General features: G+C 31.7%; 1 protein-coding gene and 1 pseudogene across 3 annotated transcripts; both read left to right on the plus strand.

Moving 5' to 3' along the window:
• The first annotated feature begins 15,187 nt into the window (after nt 1-15,187).
• LOC121211036 (probable LRR receptor-like serine/threonine-protein kinase At1g74360) lies at nt 15,188-23,047 on the plus strand. Of its 3 annotated transcripts, XM_041083216.1 has the most exons (4): nt 18,153-18,378; nt 18,911-19,030; nt 19,358-22,577; nt 22,762-23,047. In XM_041083216.1, exons 2-3 carry the CDS (start codon nt 18,958-18,960, stop codon nt 22,570-22,572), a joined length of 3,288 nt encoding a protein of 1,095 aa, XP_040939150.1. In that variant the 5' UTR covers nt 18,153-18,378; nt 18,911-18,957; the 3' UTR covers nt 22,573-22,577; nt 22,762-23,047. The 3 variants fall into 3 exon arrangements, with proteins under 3 accessions (XP_040939151.1, XP_040939150.1, XP_040939149.1); XM_041083217.1 differs by lacking the exons at nt 18,153-18,378; nt 22,762-23,047 and adding an exon at nt 15,188-15,425 and having other exon boundaries at nt 19,358-22,695; XM_041083215.1 differs by lacking the exon at nt 22,762-23,047 and having other exon boundaries at nt 19,358-22,695.
• LOC107952224 (probable stress-associated endoplasmic reticulum protein) lies at nt 18,098-18,337 on the plus strand (annotated as a pseudogene).
• Nucleotides 23,048-23,491: the final 444 nt, after the last annotated feature.

Consider the following 23,491-nt stretch of genomic DNA (forward strand, 5'->3'; position numbering starts at 1 on the left):
TGGTGCACCGACTCCCCATAAAGGAAGAATGTAAGCCAGTTCAGCAAAAACTCCAAAGAATGAGGCCCGATGTCCTGCTAAAAATAAAAGAAGAGGTTCGCAAGCAGTTCGACGCTGAATTTCTAAAGGTGGTAAAATACTCAGATTGGGTAGCCAACATCGTCCCCGTCCCCAAAAAAGATGAAAAAGTACGAATGTGTGTGGACTACAGAGATTTGAACAAAGCCAGCTCGAAGGACAATTTCCCACTACCTCATATTGACATCCTAGTGGACAACACGGTAGGACACTAACTGTTTTCATTCATAGATGGTTTCTCCGGATATAACCAGATCAAGATGCATCCTGAATATATGGAGAAGACCATATTTGTAACCATGTGGGGCACGTTCTGCTACAAAGCAATACCATTTGGACTGAAAAACGCAGGGGCAACATATCAAAAGGGTCATGGTAACCCTGTTTCACGACATGATGCATAAAGAAATCGAAGTTTATGTCGATGATATGATCGCAAAGTCTCGAACCGAGAAGGAGCACGTACAAGTCCTGAGGAAATTGTTCTTGAGGTTGAGGAAGTTTCAACTAAAACTCAACCCAACCAAATGTACTTTCGGAGCCAAGTTCGAAAAACTACTCAGATTCGTGGTCAGTGAGAAAGGGATTGAGATCGATCCAGACAAAGTCAAAGCCATACAAGAGCTATCTCTGCCGCGTACCCAGAAAGAGGTTCGAGGCTTTCTAGGAAGATTAAATTACAGTGCTCGGTTCATTTCACAACTGACCGAGAAATGTGACCCTGTCTTTCACCTCCTCAAGAAACACAACCCAGGTGTATGGGATGAAGAATGCCAAAAGACTTTCGACAAGCAGTACTTATCCAATGCTCCAGTGCTAATCCCACCTAACCCCGATAAGCCATTGATACTGTATCTGGCAGTATTTAAAAATTCTATCAGATGCATACTGGGTCAGCATGATGAGTCAGGAAGGAAAGAAAATGCTATTTACTATATTAGTAAAAAGTTCACGGAATGTGAGACAAGGTACCTACCGATAGAGATGCTGTGTTGTGCCCTAATTTGGACAACCCGAAGGCTGAGGCAGTATATGTTGTATCACACCACTTGACTCATCTCAAAACTGGACCCTTTAAAATACATGATGGAGTCAACAACTTTGAATGGAAGGATGGCCCGATGGCAGATTCTGCTTTCCGAATTTGACATAGTTTATGTGAATCAGAAAGTAGTAAAAGGGAGTGCAATAGCAGATTTCCTGGTCAGTAGAGCTTTGGAAGACTACGAGCCTTTGAACTTCGATTTCCCGAATAAAAACCTGATGTGTGTTGCGACCGCTGAAGAAGGTGATTCGGAAGAACTTCCCTGGAAACTAAACTTCGATGAGGCATCAAATGTTTTGGGTAATGGAATCGGGGCAGTCTTGGTATCCCCAAACGGAGATCATTATCTATTCACTAGTAAATTGGATTTTGATTGTATGAATAACATGGCGGAATACGAAGCGTGCATCATGGGTATCCGTGCTGCTATAGAACGCAAGATTAAAGTGCTAGAAGTGTATGTGGATTCTGCGTTAGTGATTTATCAACTCAAGAGAGAATGGGAGACCAGAGACCCTAAGTTGATCGACTATCGGAAATTTGTCATTGAATTGGTTAAAGAGTTTGATGACATCGCCTTTTTCTACCTTCCACGTGACGAAAATTAGATGGCCGATGCTTTGGCCACATTAGCTTCCATGATCAAGGTGAACAAACAAGAAGATGTCAAACCCATCCGGATGAGTATTTATGAAAATCTGGCTCACTGTTATAATATTGAAGAGGATGAAGAAAAAGATGATCACCCCTGGTATCACGATATATTGCAATACGTAAAGAATGGTGAGTACCAGGACCAGGCAAGCGAGAATGACAAAAGGACGCTGAGAAGATTGGCCATCGACTATGTCTTAGATGGGGAGATCCTATACAAAAGAAGAAAGGATCAAGTGTTGTTAAGATGTGTAGATATTGTAGAAGCTAAGAAAATCTTGGAAGAAGTCCATGAAGGCGTCTGTGGGACACACGCTAATGGCTTTACAATGGCTAGGCAAATTATAAGATTCGGGTACTATTGGTCCACTATGGAAGGGGACTGTGTCGATTACGCCAAGAGATGCCATAAGTGCCAAATCTATGGAGACAAAATTCATGTGCCTCATTCACCACTACATGCCATGGTTTCCCCATGGCCTTTCTCTATGTGGGGTATGGATGTGATTAGACCAATATCGCCGAAGGCTTCCAACGGGCATCGGTTCATCTTTGTGGTTATTGACTACTTCACCAAATGGGTAGAGGCTGCTTCGTATGCTAGTGTTACAAAGTCGACAGTGAGTAAATTTCTGAAAAAAAAAAGATCATATGTCAATATGGAATACCGGAGAGGATCATATCTGACAGTGCATTAAACCTGAACAATAGTACGATAGTGGAAGTCTGTAGTCAATTCAAGATCAGACACCACAACTCGTCGCCATATCGTTTGAAGATGAATGGGGCAGTGGAAGCAGCCAATAAAAACATTAAGAAGATTGTGGGGAAGATGACCGAGACCTACAGAGATTTGGCATGAGAAGTTACCAGCCCTCTTCGCTTATTGAACGTCAGTCAGAACCTCAACTGGGGCAACCCCTTTTTCTTTGATCTACGGAATGGAAGCGATTTTGCCAATCGAAGTCGAAATCCCATCCCTTCGAGTGTTGTCGGAGTTAAAGTTGGATGAAGTAGAATGAATCCAGTCTCGATACGATCAATTGAACTTAATCGAGGAAAAGAGACTAAAAGCTATTCGTCATGGTCAAATGTACCAAAGACGGATGATGCGGACTTATGACAATAAGGTTTGCCTTAGAGAATTTCACGAGGGAGACCTGGTTTTGAAAAAGATCCTTCCAATACAGAAGGATTTTTGAGGAAAATGGATGCCTAACTGGGAGGGGCCTTACGTGGTGAAGAAAGCTTTCTCCGGAGGAGCATCAATTCTAGCCGAAATGGATGGTAAAAACCTGCCCCATCCCGTAAATTCAGATTCCGTCAAGAAGTAATTTGCTTAAAAAGGAAAGGCCAAGGTGAAAACCCGCAAAGGTCGCTTTGAGACCAAATAAAAAATAAAAAAATGGAGAGGCCAAGGTGAAAACCAGCAAAAGGGCACTTTGAGACCAAAGGGGTTTTTGAGTTGAAAACCCGAAAGCGGGCAGCTCAAATTTTGAATGTGGGGCGTGTGGTAGTCTAGTTTTCCCGAAATTAATAAGAGGGAATAACAGTACATCTTGGAGCATCAATAAAATACGCGGGATCTCCTGAACACACATTTGGTTCGAAGAAGCCTTTAAGAAATTGGAATAGTGAAACTCGTGCTGCGATATCTGGGGCACCTCTTTTCTCATTTTGTTTTATGCCTTAGTAGATTTGCTATCCTGTTTAATGTATCCACTTCGAGTTTCGCTCAATAAAATTCCATTCTGTCCAATATGATAATCTTTTCCGAGCATTTTTGTTGAAATCACGATTTTTGGATTTATAATATTCACATAAAAGATGTTATGCATATTACTCTGGAAAGTCTCTAAATAGTACAAGGACCTGAAACAGGGCCACTAGTCAGGACTAACCAGGTTCAAAAGTTGGAAACATTCGAAAAAGAATAGTCCTAATTGTGACTATTCCTTTAAATTTTCTATCAAAGATAACGGCTAAGCAAGAGGGCGTGATAGCACATCAATGATAGAACCCGAATAACTATGAACAATAATACCTTAAGCGTTTAAAAAGGAATTACTTTTATGACATTTCTACATTCATAATCATTCATTTAGTTAGAAGCACTTGATTCATTTCGATCATAACATTCTAATTATTTGACATAAACACCACATTTAGTTAGGGGCATTTGATTCATTTTGATCATGGCACCCTAATTATTTGGCATACACAGATACAGGAAATCAATTCTACAAATCATGTCTTTTGGAGACAGTGTAGCGACATTGGTAAATTCTACAGATCTCGTTTCCCTGAAGTTGCAGTGAAGTAGATCGAAGACGGAAAATCTTGGCTTCCTAAAGTTACAGTGAAGCAGATTTAAGCCACCGGCCTAGCTCCTTAAAGTTGTAGTGGAGTAGGCTGAAATTTTAGATCTTGTTTCCCTGAAGTTGCAGTGGAGCAGATCAAAGACGGTGAATCTAGTATTCCTGAAGTTACAGTGAAGCAGATTCAAGCCATCATCCTAGCTCCCTGAAATTGTAGTAGAATAGGCTTAATATAGCAGATCTCATCTCCAGTCGAGCAGATAGAAGAAAACAAGCCTTAACCCCCTAAGTAGTAGGGCAACAGGCCGAAGACTGCAAGATCTTGTCTCCCTGAAGTTATAGTGGAGCAGATCGAAGTCACAATCCTTATCTCTCTGAAGTTCCAGTAGAGCAGGATAAAAACACACGAACCATGTCTCCCTGAAGTTACAGTGGAGCATATTGAAGTTATTTGAAGAAAAGAAGCACCGAAAAAGTCATGATTCAGTGAAACTGGGCAAAATTGGCCCTTTTTGAAGTCCTTGCTTTATTCTCGTTACACGACAATGAGCAAAGAGGGGCAGCTGTAAGCAGGCCAATTTGCCCAGCCCATTGCAAACACAAAACAATAAATATAAAACCCAAATAAAACTTAAATCCTATAACAGTCCATTTACAGGCTTTGACCCAAACAAATACCCTATACAAGCCCAAATCAACCATTTACAAATAAGCCCGAGCCCAAATACAATAGGCCCAAGTCGCCAAAATTTAAAGCAAGCAAAAAACCCTAGCCTAATGCTTGCGCCTCAACCGGACAATACCTCCGTACGATGCCAGCGCCTCAGCCCCAACGCCGCTCGTGCCTCCACGTCGACAGCCCCGTATGCCACCCTCACGCCTAGTGCCAGCACGCGCCCCTACCTGTGAAAGAGAACAAGAGAATAGCAGCCAATAGGAGAACAAAAATTGTTGTTTTTTTTTGTTTTGTTAGTCGGCTATAAAGCCTTTCATTTTCAATTGTAAGGGCTCTTCTTTTTTTACGAACATAAGCAATACAAAGTAACAGAAAAAAAAGGTGATTCCTACTCTTGAGTTTCTGGGTTTATCACGCTTTATTCTCGATCTATCCCCTTTGATTTTCTTTCTCTTTTCTTGTATCTAAAAATAAAAGAATAAAGGGAAACAATACCTTACCTTGTAAGTTAGCCATCGTTTCCCCTTTGCTTCATTGAAATCGAAGTCCGAATGGGGTCTCAAGGCTAAAAATCACTCATTTGGAGTTTGAATGCGCAGATCGCCGTTCATGGTGGCGCATAAATGATGAAGGAAGCATTTTGGGGGTTAACTGGACAGTAAAAGGGGGAAGGCTAATGTCCTGCTAGGGTTCGACTGAATGAATCCACATTTAGCCTTTTAAAGAAGCAAAAACTGCGCCATTTAGGCCAAATGTAATGGCCAAAAAATGACGTCGTTTGGAACTATGCCCAGCGACCCGACCAGATGGCCCCTGGGATCCGCGCGTTTTCGCGGTGAGGGGTTAATTGCGCATTAAATCCCTTTCCCTTTTGCGCCGCGTTTAAATCAGCCTACCTGTGCTTCTTTTTGTTTTTTTTTTTAAATTTTCTCCTATAATTTGCGCTATTTTGCAATCGAGTCTGCGCTTGTGCGCAGCGTTTTAGGGCCTGGATTAATTCTAGCTTGAGCCCCTATGCTTTGTGCGCTTCGCGCTTCGGTCCTCTTTTTGTTTTGTTTTCAAATTATCCTTTTGTTTTGGATTGATTCTAATTAAATCCCTTTAGTTTGTAGTCTTATTTTGTTCTTAATTTATTATTTTTAATTTTTAAACAACTTTAGGGAATTGTTATTTCATTATTGTAAATCGTTTTTTTGATGTTAATATCACACTTTGTATACTTTAAATGATTATCTCCTTTATATTATTATACATATACACATTTTGTAGCAAAGTTAACGTATTTTCATGCATATAATATTTTTTATTTTTTTATTTTAACCATGTATTTTAACATATAATTTCGTTATGATAATATGTTTTGTATATATATGTTTTGTATAAAATTATTTTCATATACTTATTTATATTGGTACATATATTTGATTTATATACATTAATTTAATCCTATACATATTACCGTTTTTATGTTATTTTGCATGTACTCACTTTTTAATTTATATGTATATATATATTAATACACTCATTACTCTAATAGATTTTTCTACTCAAAACACTTTTGCTTTATGATTTCTCAAGTATTTTCTTTATATATATGTATATGGAATAATTTTAGAAACCTCATTTTTGTAATTATAAAATTATTATTTTTGGGTGTTCCTTTGTATTAAATTACTTTGTGTTTTATATAGCCCCTTATTTAAACGTTTTGATATAAAGGTATGTATATAATTTTTAGACTAACTTAAAGTTTTTATATATTATTATTAATCTAATGATTATTTTCAAAGCTATTTATATGTACATATGTTTTATGAATATATTTTGTGTATTATGTTTTGTTATATATCTTTGTTATTCTTTTGTATTATATACTATGTAAATTATCATGTACTTTCTCAACTTCTAAATGAATTTGTGCCTAAAATATTTCACACGCAATTTGATTTAAACTCTCGTTCTGATATCTATTTCAAAAATTATATATTTATCCCTAGTTTTTTTTTTCATATACAAATTTGTCAACCTATATTTTATGCATCCATTTATGCGTCGTTACTTTAAAATAGTTTTATACCTCATTCTTTGATTTGCATTTTGTTTTGTGTATCTCATATTATGTCATGCACATTGCCGCTGCATATTGTATTCATTGTTTTATATTGTCATGTTAATTGTATTCCATGCATGATTGAAATTGAATAATATTTCCAAGCTAGTTATGCTTAGTCATTTAAGTTCTCGTTAGTTGGTTAAATAAATTGTATTGCCTCCACTCTTCTATTGTCGTGTTTTATGCGTACACATATTCCCCAAATCATAGTTTTCCACTTGATTTTTGAAATGTGGTTTTATAAAAACCAAATTTTATGATTAATTTCGTCTTATTTCAAATTGAATTAATGCGTTTTAAGCTAGTTTCACAACTATTAAAAATCCCTTAAATGAAGGCGATATGCGATATTTGGTAATTCGCGGAATCGTGCCCTAACGTGTTGGGTTGGAATTTCTCGTTTGCTTAAAATAATCAAATATCCCTCCAAAATTTCACCCATGTCTTCTAAAAACCCTTTAAAACGAAGGCAATACTCGGTGTTTGATAATTCAGGAATCATGCCCTATCGTGCTGGGTTGTGGTTTCTCGTTTGTTCAAAACAATCGAACATTCATTTAGGTTTTCACTCATGTTTATTAAAAACCTTCCAAAACGAAGGCGATCTTAGATGTTTGGCAATTTGAGAATCGTGCCCTATCGTGCTGGTTGCGCATTTTCGTTCGTTCAAAACAATCGAAGATTCCTTTGGAATTTCACTCTCGTTTTCTAAAAACTCTTTAAAACGGAAGAAATGCTCGATGTTTGGCAATTCGGGGAATAGCGCCCTATCGTGCTGCGTTGCAATCTCCCGTTTGTTCAAAATAATCGAATATCTCTTTCAAAATTTCACTCGTATTTTCTAAGGTGAGGCAATGGTCAATGATTGGAAATTCGAGGAATCGTGCCCTACTGTGCTGGGTTTCAGTTTTTCATTGGACTAAATAGTTGAGCATCCTTTTGTGATTTTCGAATCATAAATTTTCCGACGTCGAAACAAGAAGATTTTTGGCAATCAACTCGAGTTATTCAAATGTTATTAAAAAAGAACCACTTAACCGATTTGGTACTAATTTTGGGCGGAGTGAGGGTGTTAATCCTTCCTCATACGTAACCGACTCCCGAGCCCGTTTTCTCATATTTTCGTAGACCAGAACCGTTGTTTTAGTAAACCAAAAATGTTTTATTAAAATAACCAAATTCTTAGGTGATCCGATCACACCAAAACAAAAAGATCGGTGGCGACTCCATATTTCTATTTTTCAAAAGTCGATTCCCATCATTTTTAAAACCTAAAATTTTTTAATAAAAAGGGTGGTTTCGACAACTTTCAAAAGGTGACTTCTTCTCTTATTGAGTATACATTACTCTCTTGTATGAATATACATTACTCTCTTGTTTTTTTCTTAACTAATCTTGTAATATATTTCAACGCTTTTCCCTTGCCTTGAAGTAAAAGAAACCCCTTATTTACTACAAAGATTATTTTTAGTAATTAAGATTATTATATATCTAATATAAAAAATAAATTAACATTATTTTACGCATACATATTATATATACAATTACTTAATTTGAACAAAAACGAAAATTAAACTTTTAATGCTGTCCATTTAATAAAGCATATTTTTTTGATTAAATGTGTGAATTTATGAAAAGTGACATTGAAATCTAGTCAATTCCTTGATAATATTGGAATTTTTTAAATTTTGGTATCATTTTTTGTTAGTTAAGAAATTTAATACACGAGCTCAATTGATGTGATTTTTCCGTTCTTATTATTTAAATAATTTTATTAGATTTTTTGTGAATAAAAATATTACAAAAAATTACTTAGTGTGACATTCATGCCTCCAAGGAGGCGTTTTAAAAAATTGGATACAACCATTATTACTGACACTCATTTTGGCTAAATTATCAACCTCTTTATTATAAACTCTAGAAACGTGTTGTATTGACTAAAAATTCATTTTAGCCAAGAGTAAGATGATTCTCTGAACCAAAATGAAACTTAATTTATTGATAACACTCTCTTAAATCGTTTGTACCACCTCTATATTATCTGGAATGATAGATATTCTGTCAAATCTCTTATCTAAAGCAATTTTCACACCTTAAAAATGCCCCACAATTTAGTCGCAAAGAACTCTCCCCATAGTAGCAATCCCATCAATCTCTTTAACAGTTCCGTCGGAATTTCATTACCAAAAATAGTTGTTCTTTTCTAGAAAATATGAGAAGCATCTTGTCTGCTGGAGTCTAATTGTCTAAAAATGCGGGAGTTTAGCTATGCCAAATGGAAGTTTAAGGTGAAATGGTAATTAATATTTGTTGACTTAATAAAATAATTTTAATCAAACTAATAATCATGTTTAATTTTGACTTAAACATAGCCTCTTCTTAAGACTCTTAAAAAAATGTGAATCATGCATCCATGACCTATTAGGTTAGGTAAAGTCCAGTCCATCTATAATTTTAACACCAAACCTTTTTTTTTTCTTTTTAATTTTAAATCTAATTTGTTAATAAAACTTTAACTCAATAGTAAAATTTAAGTTATCAAAATTGTGTGTTTTCATGTTTAAATATTAACTTATGTAAAGATTTCAATTTTGTTTCAAAATTATTTTCATTAATTAAAATTTAATTAAATTCGTATAATTTTAACATCAGTTAGAACTGACAAAACAATGCCTTTGGTTCATTGTTTGACTTTGATTTTCTGACATTGGGGTGATGGAACAAGTTTCTTTGCCGTAAAGTGAAATTCCACACACATTACTTATTTCTTAAATTTAATGTTGCCATTTGTCGCTTCATAATTATCTTCAATTAATTAAAAAATAAAATAAAACTATACAGATAAATAAACTTGTCAAAATTTATACACACGAATGGAGAGATAACAAAATTTATATAAAAATATTATAATTGTTATGGGAATAACATATAAAAAGGATATAAATATATAAATAGGGGCGAAGTTAGGGGTGGCATGGCCCGGACTCGGTCCCCTTAAAATATAAAATTATTTTTTAAGTTTTTAAATTTTTTTAAAAATTTTAAATTAATAAAGGTAAAATTACACTTTGGCCCCCCTAAAATTATAAAAATTTGATTTAATCCTTTACAAATTATAAAGATATAAATTATAAAAAATTAAAATTTCATCCGGTCTCCCCTAAAAAAATTTTCTGACTTCGCCCCTGTATATAAACAAACATATAAACTTTTACAAAAGAATTTGACTAATCGTGGAATGAGTTTTGGTTTAATTCATATCATTATTATTACAGTAACAAGAAGGAATGTGCTTAAGTACGATTTTCTTTCAATTTAAAGGTTAGATATTATGCAGTGACAAAGTTTGGATTTTTTTAGAGTAGAATTGTATATTTTTATAAGAGTTAAAATGCAATTTCATTACTTTAATAGCTTATAATTTTATAATATTTTAACGGATTAAATCAAAATTTTATTTATTTTAGAAAGTCAAAATATTATGTTACCGTGTATTAATTTAAAATTTTATAAATTTTAAAACGCCAAAAAATAAAAAAATTTATTTTAAGGGGCAGTGCCCCTAGCAAGTCCCCTTGTGTTGCCTTTAAAATTATGATTAGAAGTATACATTATATAAAAAATTAACTAGTTAATTAATTAAATCGAGTTTAAATGAAATATTTTAAAATCAAATATGAGCCAAATTTATCTTAAATTTTTGTAGCTCTTTTATATTTTTAGGGCATGTTTAGATACCACATAGTAAATAGAAAGTGTCATTACTTTTAATTTCGTAAATATGTTTGGTTGATAAAGTATAATTATATTATAATTCTTTTGTCATGTATGGTAAGTAAGATGAGTTACTATAGCAGTGAAATTGAGTATTACAATAGTGAAATTAAAATCAAATGTGAGATATGTGTTTGGATTCAAATGCAACTATGTTGATGAGATGAGAATAGAAAACGGCTTTTAAATACATGAAATTAAAATGCAAATATATAAAAAAATATCAAAACATTTTACAAATTAAATAATAACTATAAATATCAAATATATTTATGCTAAATTATGAATAAAAATTATTTATATTAAAATTTTAATTAGAACGAATATTTATATTATATTAGATAATAATATACTAGGATTATGTTATTTATATTAAATAAAAAAATTATATTAAAAACAAAAAAAATAATTAAAAAATTGAAAGGGTATATAGATAATTTCCCTTATTTTGGAAAATAAGATTTTGAGGTTTCTATCTCACTGGTGGTGTGCCAAACACCCCAATAAATGGTTGCGTTTCAGTAGGAATAATTTTACTCTTTGAAAACTTAACGCACAAAAGGTGCCATTAATTCAAAGCATAGCTATATAATTTTAAATTTTAAAAAATATTAATTATTATAAAAATATTAATAACACTTGAAAAAAATTCTTTAATTAAGTAATAAAACCTAAAATGAAATTATTGTATATAATACATTAATCCAAGAAATTATTTGATAATATAATTATCAATAAAATTAAAAAGAAAGACAAATACTGTATATAATTTTATCTATTCACTCTAGCATTTTATATTTGTTGGCTTATTTTCTGTGACATTAAACATATACTCATTGTTATCAATGATTAGTTCTTGGTCGCGTATAAATAATTAATAATTAAATCCATACACTTTATTTAAATTTAGTATAAATAATTTATAAAAAGATACCATGTTATTTAGTTAATTATTTATGAGGTCAAAATGTATTAAGAAATTATCACTTATCAATAAAATTTTCTGATTATTTAAACAATATTAATAAAATTTATAGTATATGATGTACCTGATTAAGTTGGTGTTATGAGTTAACTGGACACCAACTCAGTTGGAAAATGACTAAAAGTTCCTCTTTTTACAAAGTAATAAATTAATTTGAGTTTTTTTTTTTATCTTTTTGTATGTTATATAAAATCACACAAACTAATATGATTTCTAAAATCTCAATTTTATCAATTCAACGAGAATATGTTTATTTTTAACATAAAATTTTTATAAATATTTTGTTATATATTTTTTTTCACCCACAGTTGGTATGCGATATGCTACTAACATATAATTATACTTTCAAAAAATAAATTATATATCTTAAAATTAAGATACTATTATTTTGTATAAAAATAAATTTTTAAACTTAATTCATGTATGGACATATTTGAAAAACTATAGAATAATTGAATTTGAATGTAATTATTTATAATTATCTATATAATTATTCTAATTCTAACTTCTAATTACAGTGATTATTCAAAAAGTAATTACACTAAAATCTAATCATAAGATACACTATCTCAATTATAATGTAGTTAGAGATAGATTTTGCAAATATAAAGGATAAATAAAGATTTAGATTTTAGGGGGGAAATAAATTTTTAAGGCATTTGTCACGTTGACATGTTACTATCAAAGCCATGGACATAAATACAATTTTTCTGTTTATCATTTATCCATCATTTTCGATCATATTATATATCTATATCATGAAATGGAAATAAAAAAATTAATATCGTTTATAAGGCAAGTTGAAATAAGAATAGGTGATATGTCTGATTCGATGACTTGATACTCTTAGGTACCTACATAATCTGGTCAAAAAAAAAAAAAGGTTCAATCGACAAAAGTTGATAAGAAATTGGACTGAATTTGTAAATAACTTTTTTAATATATTGTAAAAAAATTAAAGCCTTTAATCTCTCTCTCTCTCTCTTTTTTTAGTTAAAAGCCAAACCAGTAAATAATTTTTTAATTATCAACTACTTTAAATATTAAACTAATGTTCAGTTATTTTAAGAACAAAAAGTATTGAATCGATCGTGAATGCTAATATACTTTTTATTAGGTTTCGCTTGGAAATTTGCATACTTAAGCCTCCATGTATGTATGTATACAAAATAATTATAATTTTGAGTAAATCAAGCTTTAGTTTGATAAAAAGAAATGAATATTTACAAAGTTGTTTTCAAAATTAATTAATTTTGTTTACATGCCATTCATCATTGTTTGAAGCCATCTAAGCATAAATAATTGAAGTGCTAAAATATAGTAAATAGATAGGCACTTCAAATAATAATGGTAAAAATAAAATACATGTCATGTTTTTATTCCTATGTCGAGTTTAATTACTTGACAAAAAAATTTATAATTTTAATTATTAAAAAATAACTCAGATATTACATTTTTTTTTCAATAGTGATATATATGAATATATTTTTAAACAGGCCCAGTCTTTCTTAAAATGAATTTTTTTTCGTTTAGACCTTTTATATTTATAAAATTTTAAATTAGTAATGATAAAATTGCACATTGACCCCCAAAAAATAATAAAAATTTAATTTAATCCTCTAAAAATTTAATTTAATTTCGCTCTCCAAAAAAATATTCTAACTTTATCCGTGCCCCTAAATCATATTTTTGAATCCGCCACTGTTTTTAAAACATACTCAATTTTCAAAAAAAAAAACTAATATTCTATACCAAAAGCCTTGGTTTTGTTGTCATAAAATAAAAAATAAAAAATAATTCTAGAGCTTTCCTATAGTTCTTTCCAAAATATAGACATGCAAAATGTTACCATCGCTAATAGACTGGTGTAGAAAATATGTCATGCACAAAGAACCCAAGTTAAATATTTTTTCCAATGATAAATATGAAGGTGATCTTCTAAGTAGGACCACTCTGATTAATTAATTTTTATGCCCTAATTAATTAATTAATTAATTAAAATAAGGCGGCTTTGACTAAGCAACCAAAATAGTTTATGCATTATAAATAATGCTATATATAACAAGTCCCTCTCACTTTTGTAACATTACAAATGACATAAATATACAAATGTATTGAGATAAAAAACTTATATATAAAATATATAAATAATGGTCTTATAATGGAGTCCACATTGATTTCACACAATGAACTAACTATTTCCATTATAGTGTTATTAAATGGTTGAGATGTTTGATCAACCAATTAATGACACTGGAATTTGCTAATTTAATCTATTTTATTTATATGAACAAATTTAAAAAGGACAGCAAGAGTGAACAGGGAGAATGAAGTTAATTTTATCACATTCAAAGGATTGTAGTAGTTGAATGTTCAATTTTTACAGTTGACTAAAACTTATTTTACTCAGTTAGGTATTATCTTAGATATGTTATTAATATTATTGGATTCCTTTTGTTTTGACCAATATCATGGGAATAAATAATAATTTTAAAAAAAATATTATTTTTGTCTATTGAGTTTTAACTTAATTGATATCAGTATTGTTGTCAATATAAGAAGAAAGTGGGTTTAAGTGCGTTGAAGCGCATTATTCTTCTATTTATGAATTGGGAAAGGGTTATGAATAATTCTAAATATTATGTAAAATAGAATAGATATGATCGGAATTTATAATGAGATTGTTAAAATATATATATACATACATTTATAAATCCTTTTGATTTTCATATGCTCACGAGTCACAACAATAAAAAGAAATTAAAAAAAAACTTATATAATATTCTCATAATAAATGCATTCATGATAAATGCATGCATCTTTCTATGAGAGAAATCAGGTCGAATATATTCTTCAAAATTGTATATATTTTTTAATAAAAATATCAGTATATAAAATTGAATAAAATTGTTATTTCTTTGTTTTCTTCAAAAAATAAAATTGTTATAATTTCATGTTATAATTGGAGTTTTCAAAAAGTGTTGTTGCAATACCCCAAAAATTATTACAGTAAGAAAATAAGATATTATCCTTGTTATAGTAAAATAAGGAAATAAAGTGACAAAAAGGGAAATTTTGAGTTATGTTAACATTAGAAATTATATTATGATATATTAATTCAAGAAAGTGCTAAATCGCAAAAGTGAGAAAAGTTTTGTTGTCTAAGAGTAAATACTCAAAATTTGAGGGATTAAAGTGTAAATATAGAAAATTTGAAGGATCAATAGTGCAAATATTTCAAGGGTGGAATGATCTAGAAACTAAGGAAAATGGATGAATTAGGACCAAATTGAATAGTAAAAAATTATGAGGAACTAAATTGTAATTTTATCAAATTAAATGATGACTCAATGATGAAATTTTAAAAGACCATAAAAGGCAAAATTGTCAATTAGAAAGAGAGAGAAATCTAGAAGGCAATGATGATGTTGATGATATTTTATAATTATTAAATTAGATAAATATTATTTTATTAATATTTTAATGAGATATTTTATTATTATTTATTTAGTATATAAGGATGGAAAGATGAAGAATTCTCTTCATCTTTCCATGCACTCACGTTAGAAGAAGAGAAAGAGAAGATATTTTCTTTTTTTTACAATTTGGTCATTTACTATGAAATTCCACTTTTTTCCTCAAATTCTTTGGAAATTTTCATAACCACCGAAAAGAATAAGTGAAGTAGAGACATTAGAGAGTTAAATATCATGTTGGAAGAGAGAAATTGGAAGTGAAAGTGGAGAAAATGGTAGAAAATGTGAGGAAATTGAAGGGACAAGGTAAGTACTTTAAAAAATTTACTTTATTTAATTTTAATCAAGTATAGAGTATGCTAAATTAGTTGAATTAATTGTGAACGTGCTAATATTATGTATAAAAATTAAAATGGTATATTGAATAAATTGTAAAGTAAACAAAATAGGTTATGTGAATTTTAATGTTTAAAAGAGAATACAAATAAAGTGTGATGATATAAAAAGTGAATGGGCGGGAAAATTTCAAGGTACATTAAATTTTTTATAATAAGGACTAAATTATAAAGTGTACAAAATTTTATGTGTAAAATAAAGTATTGTGTTAGGAAGTTTAAAGGGAATGTTAAGTGTTAATAATTAGTTACATAGTGAAGTTAAAGTGAAATTATAGTAAATAATGAAATTTCCAAGATATTAGGAATTAAATTGTAAACATGAGAAATTTATAATTGAAATAAGAGAAGTTATAATAAAAGTTGATGATAAGTGAATTTTAAGGATTAAATTGAATAATAATTAAAAGTATAATAATTATGTAGGTCTAAAAGAAAGTTAATAGAAAGAATCATGAAAAAGTAAAATTAGCATTAAAATAGTTTCTAGATAGCAACAATGGTTCAACTTTGAAAAATTACCAAAAATTATGAAAATCAAATTAGAGGTTGAATAAAATATGAAATTAAAGTTTGATCAACCAATTAATGACACTAGAATTTGCTAATTTATTCTATTTTATTTATATGAATAAATTTAAAAGGACAGAAAGAGTGAATAGGGAGAATGAAGTTAATTTCATCACATTCAAAGGATTATAGTGGTTGAATGTTGAATTATTACAGTTAACTAAAACTTATTCTACTCAGTTAGGTAGTGTATTAGATATGTTATTATTATTATTGGATTCCTTTTGTTTTGACCAATATCATGGGAATAAATAATAATTTTAAAAAATATTGTTTTTGTCGATTGAGTCAATTCAATTGATATAAGTATTGTTGTCAATGTAAGGAGTACGTGGGTTCGAGTGCGTTGATGCAAGTTATTCTTCTATTTATAGATTGAAAATGGGTTATGAATAGTTTTAGATATTGTGTGAAACAATGACTGATATGTTCGGAATTTATAATGAGATTGTTAATATATATATTTATAAATCTTTTTAATTTTCACATGCTCACGAGCCACAACAATAAAAAGAAATTAAAAAAAAAGTTATATAATATTCTCATAATAAATGCATTCATGATAAATACATGCACCGTTCTATAAGAGAAACCACGTTGGAATATATTCTTCAAAATTGTACAAATCTTTTAATAAAAAATATCAGTCTATAAAATTGAGTAAAATTGTTATTTCTTTGTTTTTTTTTCCAAAGAATAAAATTGTTATAATTTCAGGTTATAATTGGAGTTTTCAGAAAATCCAATTTCTAAAGCAAAAACTTAAGTTCAGTATGTTTCAACGTAAAAGTATTTACAAAAATTATTTTCAATTTTTTTTATATTTGTTTCATGTAAAATAGGATGATCAAAGTAAAAGGTTCCCAGTTAACGTAAAATTATCCCTTTTTTATGTAAATTGTATTATCAATTTTTTTCCATAAGATATTTTTAAAACTGATAAGACTATGTTCACTATAACATTCCCATACTCGACTTGAATATAGGGTCAAAGCATCGAAATGTTACATTCTCTACTACATTCTTCACTTATTAAATATTTTCTTATAAACTTTCATAACTTTTCAATTTAGTCCCTTTTTGTCATAAAAATTCAATATTCACTAATTAATCGTATTAAATCAATATTTTTCCTTGTTACACTTTAATAACATAATTTATCTCAATATTTTATTTCACATATCAAAATTCTTATATGCTATTTGGATTTAAATGGATGATATTTTGTATTAACGTTGGAACGTAGGTTGAATATTAAAAAAATCTAGAATTTAGTTAAATTATTTTGTATAATTAAAATTAAAGATGATATAAGTATTATTAGATCATAGCATCCTCGGATGAAAAATATTATGTATAATATATATTAATTAAAAATTATACAGAAATAAATAAATGTAGTTTTAGTTAGAATATAAAAAACTAAATAAAATACTATGTAGTTTTAGTCATCCATTTATACGAGTGTAAAATTAGTTTTACACTCTAAGTATAATTCTATTAAGTGGTTTTTTTAATAATTAGGGGTAGGGGAATAGAATTGTTTTGAATCCGAGCTCTCATGTTTATGTCCCTAGGCTAAGAAGATGTGTAATTATATTTAGATAAAATTATTAATAGTTAAATCGTTAAAATATTAATGATGTAAAAAAATATTAAAACTAGTTTAATTTTGTTGGTGTAATGTAAGTGGATCTTTTCCTTTTATTTATACAAGATTAAAACAAATCCATAGTATAAAATATAAAAACACCATTATAATAATATAATTTATTTTGTAAAAAATAAATTTTAATAATTTTTTAATGAAATTGAATTACGAATTAAATGGTGCTTGATTAATCGGTGAAGTAAGTATTTAATATAAGAATAGGTATATATCAAATCCGGAGATTTTCGCGAGAAAGTGAGAGATCGAGAGAGAAAATAATTCGCAGGGAATTAGCGAGATACTGAAATTTTCTTGCGTTTTCTCTCTTCAATCTTTTCCGGCTACCTGATCTATCCGTCATCATGACAACATCAAGGCGTCTTGCAGAAAGAAAGGTGGAGAAGTTCCAATAGAACATAACAAAGAGAGGAGCTGTGCTTGAGACAACCACAAAGAAAGAAAAGGATTATCCTGTCGGTCTTGTGCTTCTTGGGTTCTTCATATTCGTCGTTATTGGATCATCTCTCTTCCAGATTATCAAGATAGCGACCAGCGAGGAGACTGGTCTTGCATTGGGCTTTGCTTTTCTGTTAGTTTTGTAGGGAAATTGATGATATATTTACTAGAGATAAGCTTACGTCGTGTAAGTGTTTGGAATTTGAACAAGACTTCCCCTTTCTTTGTCTGTTCAAAAAAATAATAATAAAAACAATAGGTATATAATTGATGTGACTTGAAAAGAAATATACTAACTAACAAAAATAGTGATAAAATTCCAAATTTTGTTTGTGAAAAGGAGTTGGTTTGGTCAAATACAAACAACACGAACAAATAATCCGAATCCAGGAGGAAAGAAATTATGTTTCAGGTTCCTTCTATATGGCTTCTTGTTGAGTCTTTGAGTCTATGGTCAAACCCCATGGCCTGAACCAGCCAACAGGGGCGGCTCACCAGCCCATTGCTTCAATTGCCTCTCATTTTCTCAGCAAATAACATCACAGCGCTAAACCAAAAAAATAAAAAAACTGATTAATATTAAGTTTATTTCCTAATTAATATTAATTAAGTAATGTTTTAGAAACATTACTGTTGGCAAACATTTCTTCAAAGCTTGGTCTATGTTCTTAAGTGCAGGCGCTGGTGTTATTCAACTGACTGTTGTTTTTCTTTGATAGGTGTTTAAGCAACTCATTCCTGCTATGGTAAAACTTTGCTGACAAAGATGAAGGAGAAGAAGAACCAAGCTTTTTCATGGCGTTTCACTTTGTTTATGTTCTTAATCCTCCTGATTACAAGTATGTTGGTACTTTTAATTTTTTTTTATTTATTAGTTTTTGGTTTTGGTTTAATTAGATGCTTATTTGGTGTTTGAGGAGCTTGAAAACTTGCATTTGATATTGTTTTCCTTATACATGAACGAAATTCTTTGACGGGTAGCTTTTACTTTTATGTTTATTTGCTGTTAATGAAATGATTTTTGTGTTTTTCAAGGCTGATTCCGTTGACTTTATCACAATTTTATTTCAGCTATTCGGTTTTTTGATCACCGCATGTTTGGAGTTATTTAAGGAAGGTTGTCTCTTATTACTTAATTTGCAAAATTTCTGAAATTTGCTTTGTAGGCACTGATGTTGCTGTTGGGGATTCTTTAGAGACGGACAAATATGTACTGCTGAAGCTAAAATCATACCTGGAAGAACAGAATCGTGTAAATCGAGGACGGTACTTAGAGTGGGATAGCAGAAACTCAACACCATGTCAGTGGTACGGTGTTTCATGTTCCCCTGATGGCCAAAGAGTCATTGGTATAAACCTTTCTGACAATAATATTTCCGGGGATATGTTCAATCAATTCTCTGCCTTATCTGAACTCCGAGAACTTGACCTTTCGGGAAACACCATCGGTGGAGCAATTCCAGAGGATCTGAATCGATGCAGTAGCCTGGTATACCTTAACTTATCACATAATATCCTAGAAGGAGAGCTGAAGTTGACAGGGTTAAATAGTTTAGAGAAGCTCGATTTGTCTATGAATAGGAGGATTGAAGGGGATATTGAAGTTAGTTTCCCAGCAATTTGCAAGAGATTGGTTATTGCAAACCTTTCAACTAATAATTTCAGTGGTAATATAGATAAGTGCTTTGATGAATGCTGGAATCTGCAGTATTTGGATTTGAGTTCCAATAATTTTGTTGGCCAAATATGGAGTGGATTTGCAAGGCTTGTCGAGTATTCAGTTTCTGAAAATTTCGTGTCAGGGGCACTTTCGGGATCAATGTTCACAAACAATTGTAGTTTGCAGGTTTTGGACCTTTCAGAAAACAACTTAGAGGGTCAGCTTCCGGGGGAGATTTCTAACTGCAAGAATTTGGCTGTGTTGAACTTATGGGGAAACCATTTTACGGGGAAAATTCCATCGGAGATCGGAATGATTTCAAGTCTAGAAGGCTTGTTCTTGGGGAAAAACAACTTTTCTAATGTAATACCAGAATCTTTATTGAACCTCACAAACTTGGCTTTTTTGGATTTAAGCAAGAACAACTTTGGTGGGAAGATACAAGAGATTTTTGGGAGGTTCACACAAGTGAAGTTCCTTGTGTTACACGGAAATGCATATACCGGAGGGATTATATCTTCCGGCATTCTCAATTTGCCAAAGGTTTCACGTTTAGACCTAAGTTTCAACAACTTCTCTGGTCCTTTACCTATTGAAATCTCTGAAATGAAGAGCTTGAATTTCTTGATGTTGGCTTACAACCAGTTTACAGGTGGTATACCACCTGAGTATGGCAACTTGCCTCAGTTACAGGCCCTTGATCTCTCCTTCAACCAGCTTACAGGATCTATCCCATCAGCATTTGGAAAACTGAGCACTCTCTTGTGGTTGATGCTTGCAAACAACTCTCTTACGGGTGACATTCCGTCTGAGATTGGAAACTGCAGTAGCTTGTTATGGCTAAACCTTGCCAACAATCAACTTTCTGGGGAAATCCCTCCAGAGTTGGCTAAGATTGGGAGAAATGCCATCCAAACTTTCGAGTCGAACAGGCTACGAAATGACCGGATAATTCCTGGTTCGGGAGAGTGCTTGTCAATGAAGAGGTGGATACCAGCAGATTATCCACCTTTCAGTTTTGTGTATACAATTCTCACTAAGAAGACTTGCAGAAGTTTATGGGATCAGTTGGTTAAAGGACATGGAATTTTCCAAGTATGCACTGCAGGTTCAACAGTGATGACAGATCAAATCTCAGGTTATTTGCAACTTAGTGGGAATCAGTTGTCGGGCCAGATCCCTTCAGATATCGGCATGATGCAGAATTTCAGTATGCTTCATTTTGGTTTCAATGACCTCAATGGTAAACTGCCTGCAAACATCGGACAGTTGCCGCTTGTAGTCCTAAACATAACCCGAAATCGATTTTCAGGAGAAATTCCAGATGAGATTGGTAATATGAAATGCTTACTGAATCTAGATTTATCATTCAATAACTTTTCTGGCATATTTCCAACAAGCTTCAACAACTTGACTGAGCTGAGCAAGTTCAACATTTCATACAATCCGCTCATTTCGGGTGTAATTCCGGCAACCGGTCAATTGGCTACCTTCGAGAAAGAGTCCTACCTCGGGGATCCACTTCTCGATATTCCAGATTTTATCGACAATGGAACATCTCGCCCGCAAAAGTACAATTCAATGCATAAAAGATCTGCTAAGTTGGTTGTATTCTTGGCGTTGTTATATTTGACACTGGCCTTTTTAGTTTTTGGGGTTCTAACGCTCATAGTTTGCGTTTTGGTGAAAGGTCCAGAAGAACCATACGGATATCTCTTACAGGATATTAAATATCGACATGAACTAGCTTCAAGCTCTGGAGGGTCATCACCATGGTTATCGGATACTGTCAAGGTCATACGTTTGGACAAAACAGCTTTTACGCATGCAGATATTTTGAAGGCTACAGGCAATTTTTCAGAGGACAGGATTATCGGAAAGGGAGGATTTGGAATGGTGTATCGAGGTGTATTGCCTGATGGGAGAGAAGTGGCAGTGAAAAAGCTACAACGAGAAGGAATCCAGGGTGAAAGGGAGTTCCGGGCTGAGATGGAGGTACTCAGTGGCAATGGCTTTGGTTGGCCCCACCCTAACCTTGTAACACTATATGGCTGGTGCCTTGATGGCTTAGAGAAAATATTGGTTTATGAGTATATGGAAGGTGGGAGCCTCGAGGATATTATATCGGATCGGTTGTGGTTCACATGGCGGAGAAGGATCGATGTGGCGGTTGATATTGCAAGAGCATTAGTGTTCCTACATCATGAATGCTACCCTGCAATCGTGCATAGAGATGTCAAGGCCAGCAATGTCCTGCTAGATAAAGATGGGAGGGCAAGAGTTACAGATTTCGGTTTGGCTAGATTTGTCGACATCGGAGATAGCCATGTGAGCACTATCGTAGCAGGAACTATTGGTTATGTAGCACCAGAATACGGGCAAACTTGGCAAGCTACTACAAAAGGTGATGTGTACAGTTATGGGGTATTAACAATGGAACTAGCAACTGGAAGGCGAGCAGTAGATGGAGGGGAAGAATGCTTGGTTGAATGGGCCAGACGTATGATGGGAAATTGTCGAAACGGGTTAGGCCGAACTGTGATACCGGTTGTGCTTTTCGGATCAGGGTTAGCTGATGGTGCGGAAAAGATGTGCGAGCTGCTTCGAATCGGGGTCCAATGCACAGCAGAAGCTCCACAAGCTAGACCAAACATGAAAGAGGTTCTAGCTATGCTAATTAGAATAACAAGCAGTAACGGTCAAAATCTCAAGTGTTCATAGTGTTGGTATGTGAAAGGGATATACAAAATAGTAAATAGGTTTAAATACACGTATATTTTCATGTACTGATTTTTCTTGTAAAGGTATTTCTCCATTCATCATGTTGAAAAAGAATTAAATCAATTTTTTGTTCCAAGCAATTTCATGATCAACTTTAGCAATTACCTTAATTTCTTTGCTTGTTTGTAGGGACAAATGAAGTTAAGAGCAAACAAGATTGAAACAGAACATAACAAGATTTTTTGGTCACTCGTAGGGGTGTAGTTAGGGAGTACTGGTCCCTAAAATGGAAAATTTTCTGAATTCGCATTTGGTTACTCAAATTCAAAAGTAAGTATTCAACATAGATATGTATGGTTAAAATTTTCCCTATATTTTTAGAATAATTGAAAGGGCAAATTACCAAAATAATCACTTTTGTTTACTTCAAGTTACATTATAGTAACTTATATTTGAAATGTTACGATTTAGTCACTTATGTTATCGCATTGTAACATTTTAGTCACTGAACCGTTAATTGTGTAACAGTAAACTGATGTGGCACGTTAAATCATCATTTCAAACAAAAATTTTAGGTTAATTTATGCAATTGATTCCCATATTTTTTCGTTTTTAACAATTTAATTTTTTTCTTTTATATTTTTTAACGTCTTTCTTTTTTCTTTATTTTCCGTTCTCTTCTGCTTCTCCTCTATTTTCCTCCCTTATTCATTTCTTTTAACGTAATTTTTTATGTTTTCCATTTGTTAAAACTAGTCCCTATACTTTTATTTTTTTGAACAATTTAATAAAGAAAAAAGAAGAAAGTTAAAAGAACATAAAAGAAAAAAAATTAAATTGCTCAAAATGAGAAAAAAATATAGGGATCAATTATAGAATTTAACCTAAAATTTTTGCTTGAAGCGATGATTTAACATGT

The sequence above is a fragment of the Gossypium hirsutum genome, chromosome A12 (assembly GCF_007990345.1).
Source record: "Gossypium hirsutum isolate 1008001.06 chromosome A12, Gossypium_hirsutum_v2.1, whole genome shotgun sequence".
NCBI classification, from domain to species: domain Eukaryota; kingdom Viridiplantae; phylum Streptophyta; class Magnoliopsida; order Malvales; family Malvaceae; genus Gossypium; species Gossypium hirsutum.

Excerpts from the sequence above, each read along its gene's own strand:
- LOC121211036 (XM_041083217.1), top strand. The coding sequence starts at position 18,958 with ATGAAGGAGAAGAAGAACCAAGCTTTTTCATGGCGTTTCACTTTGTTT. Across the intron at positions 19,031-19,357 it reads CTTAATCCTCCTGATTACAA|GCACTGATGTTGCTGTTGGG; the intron begins GTATGTTGGTAC and ends TTTGCTTTGTAG.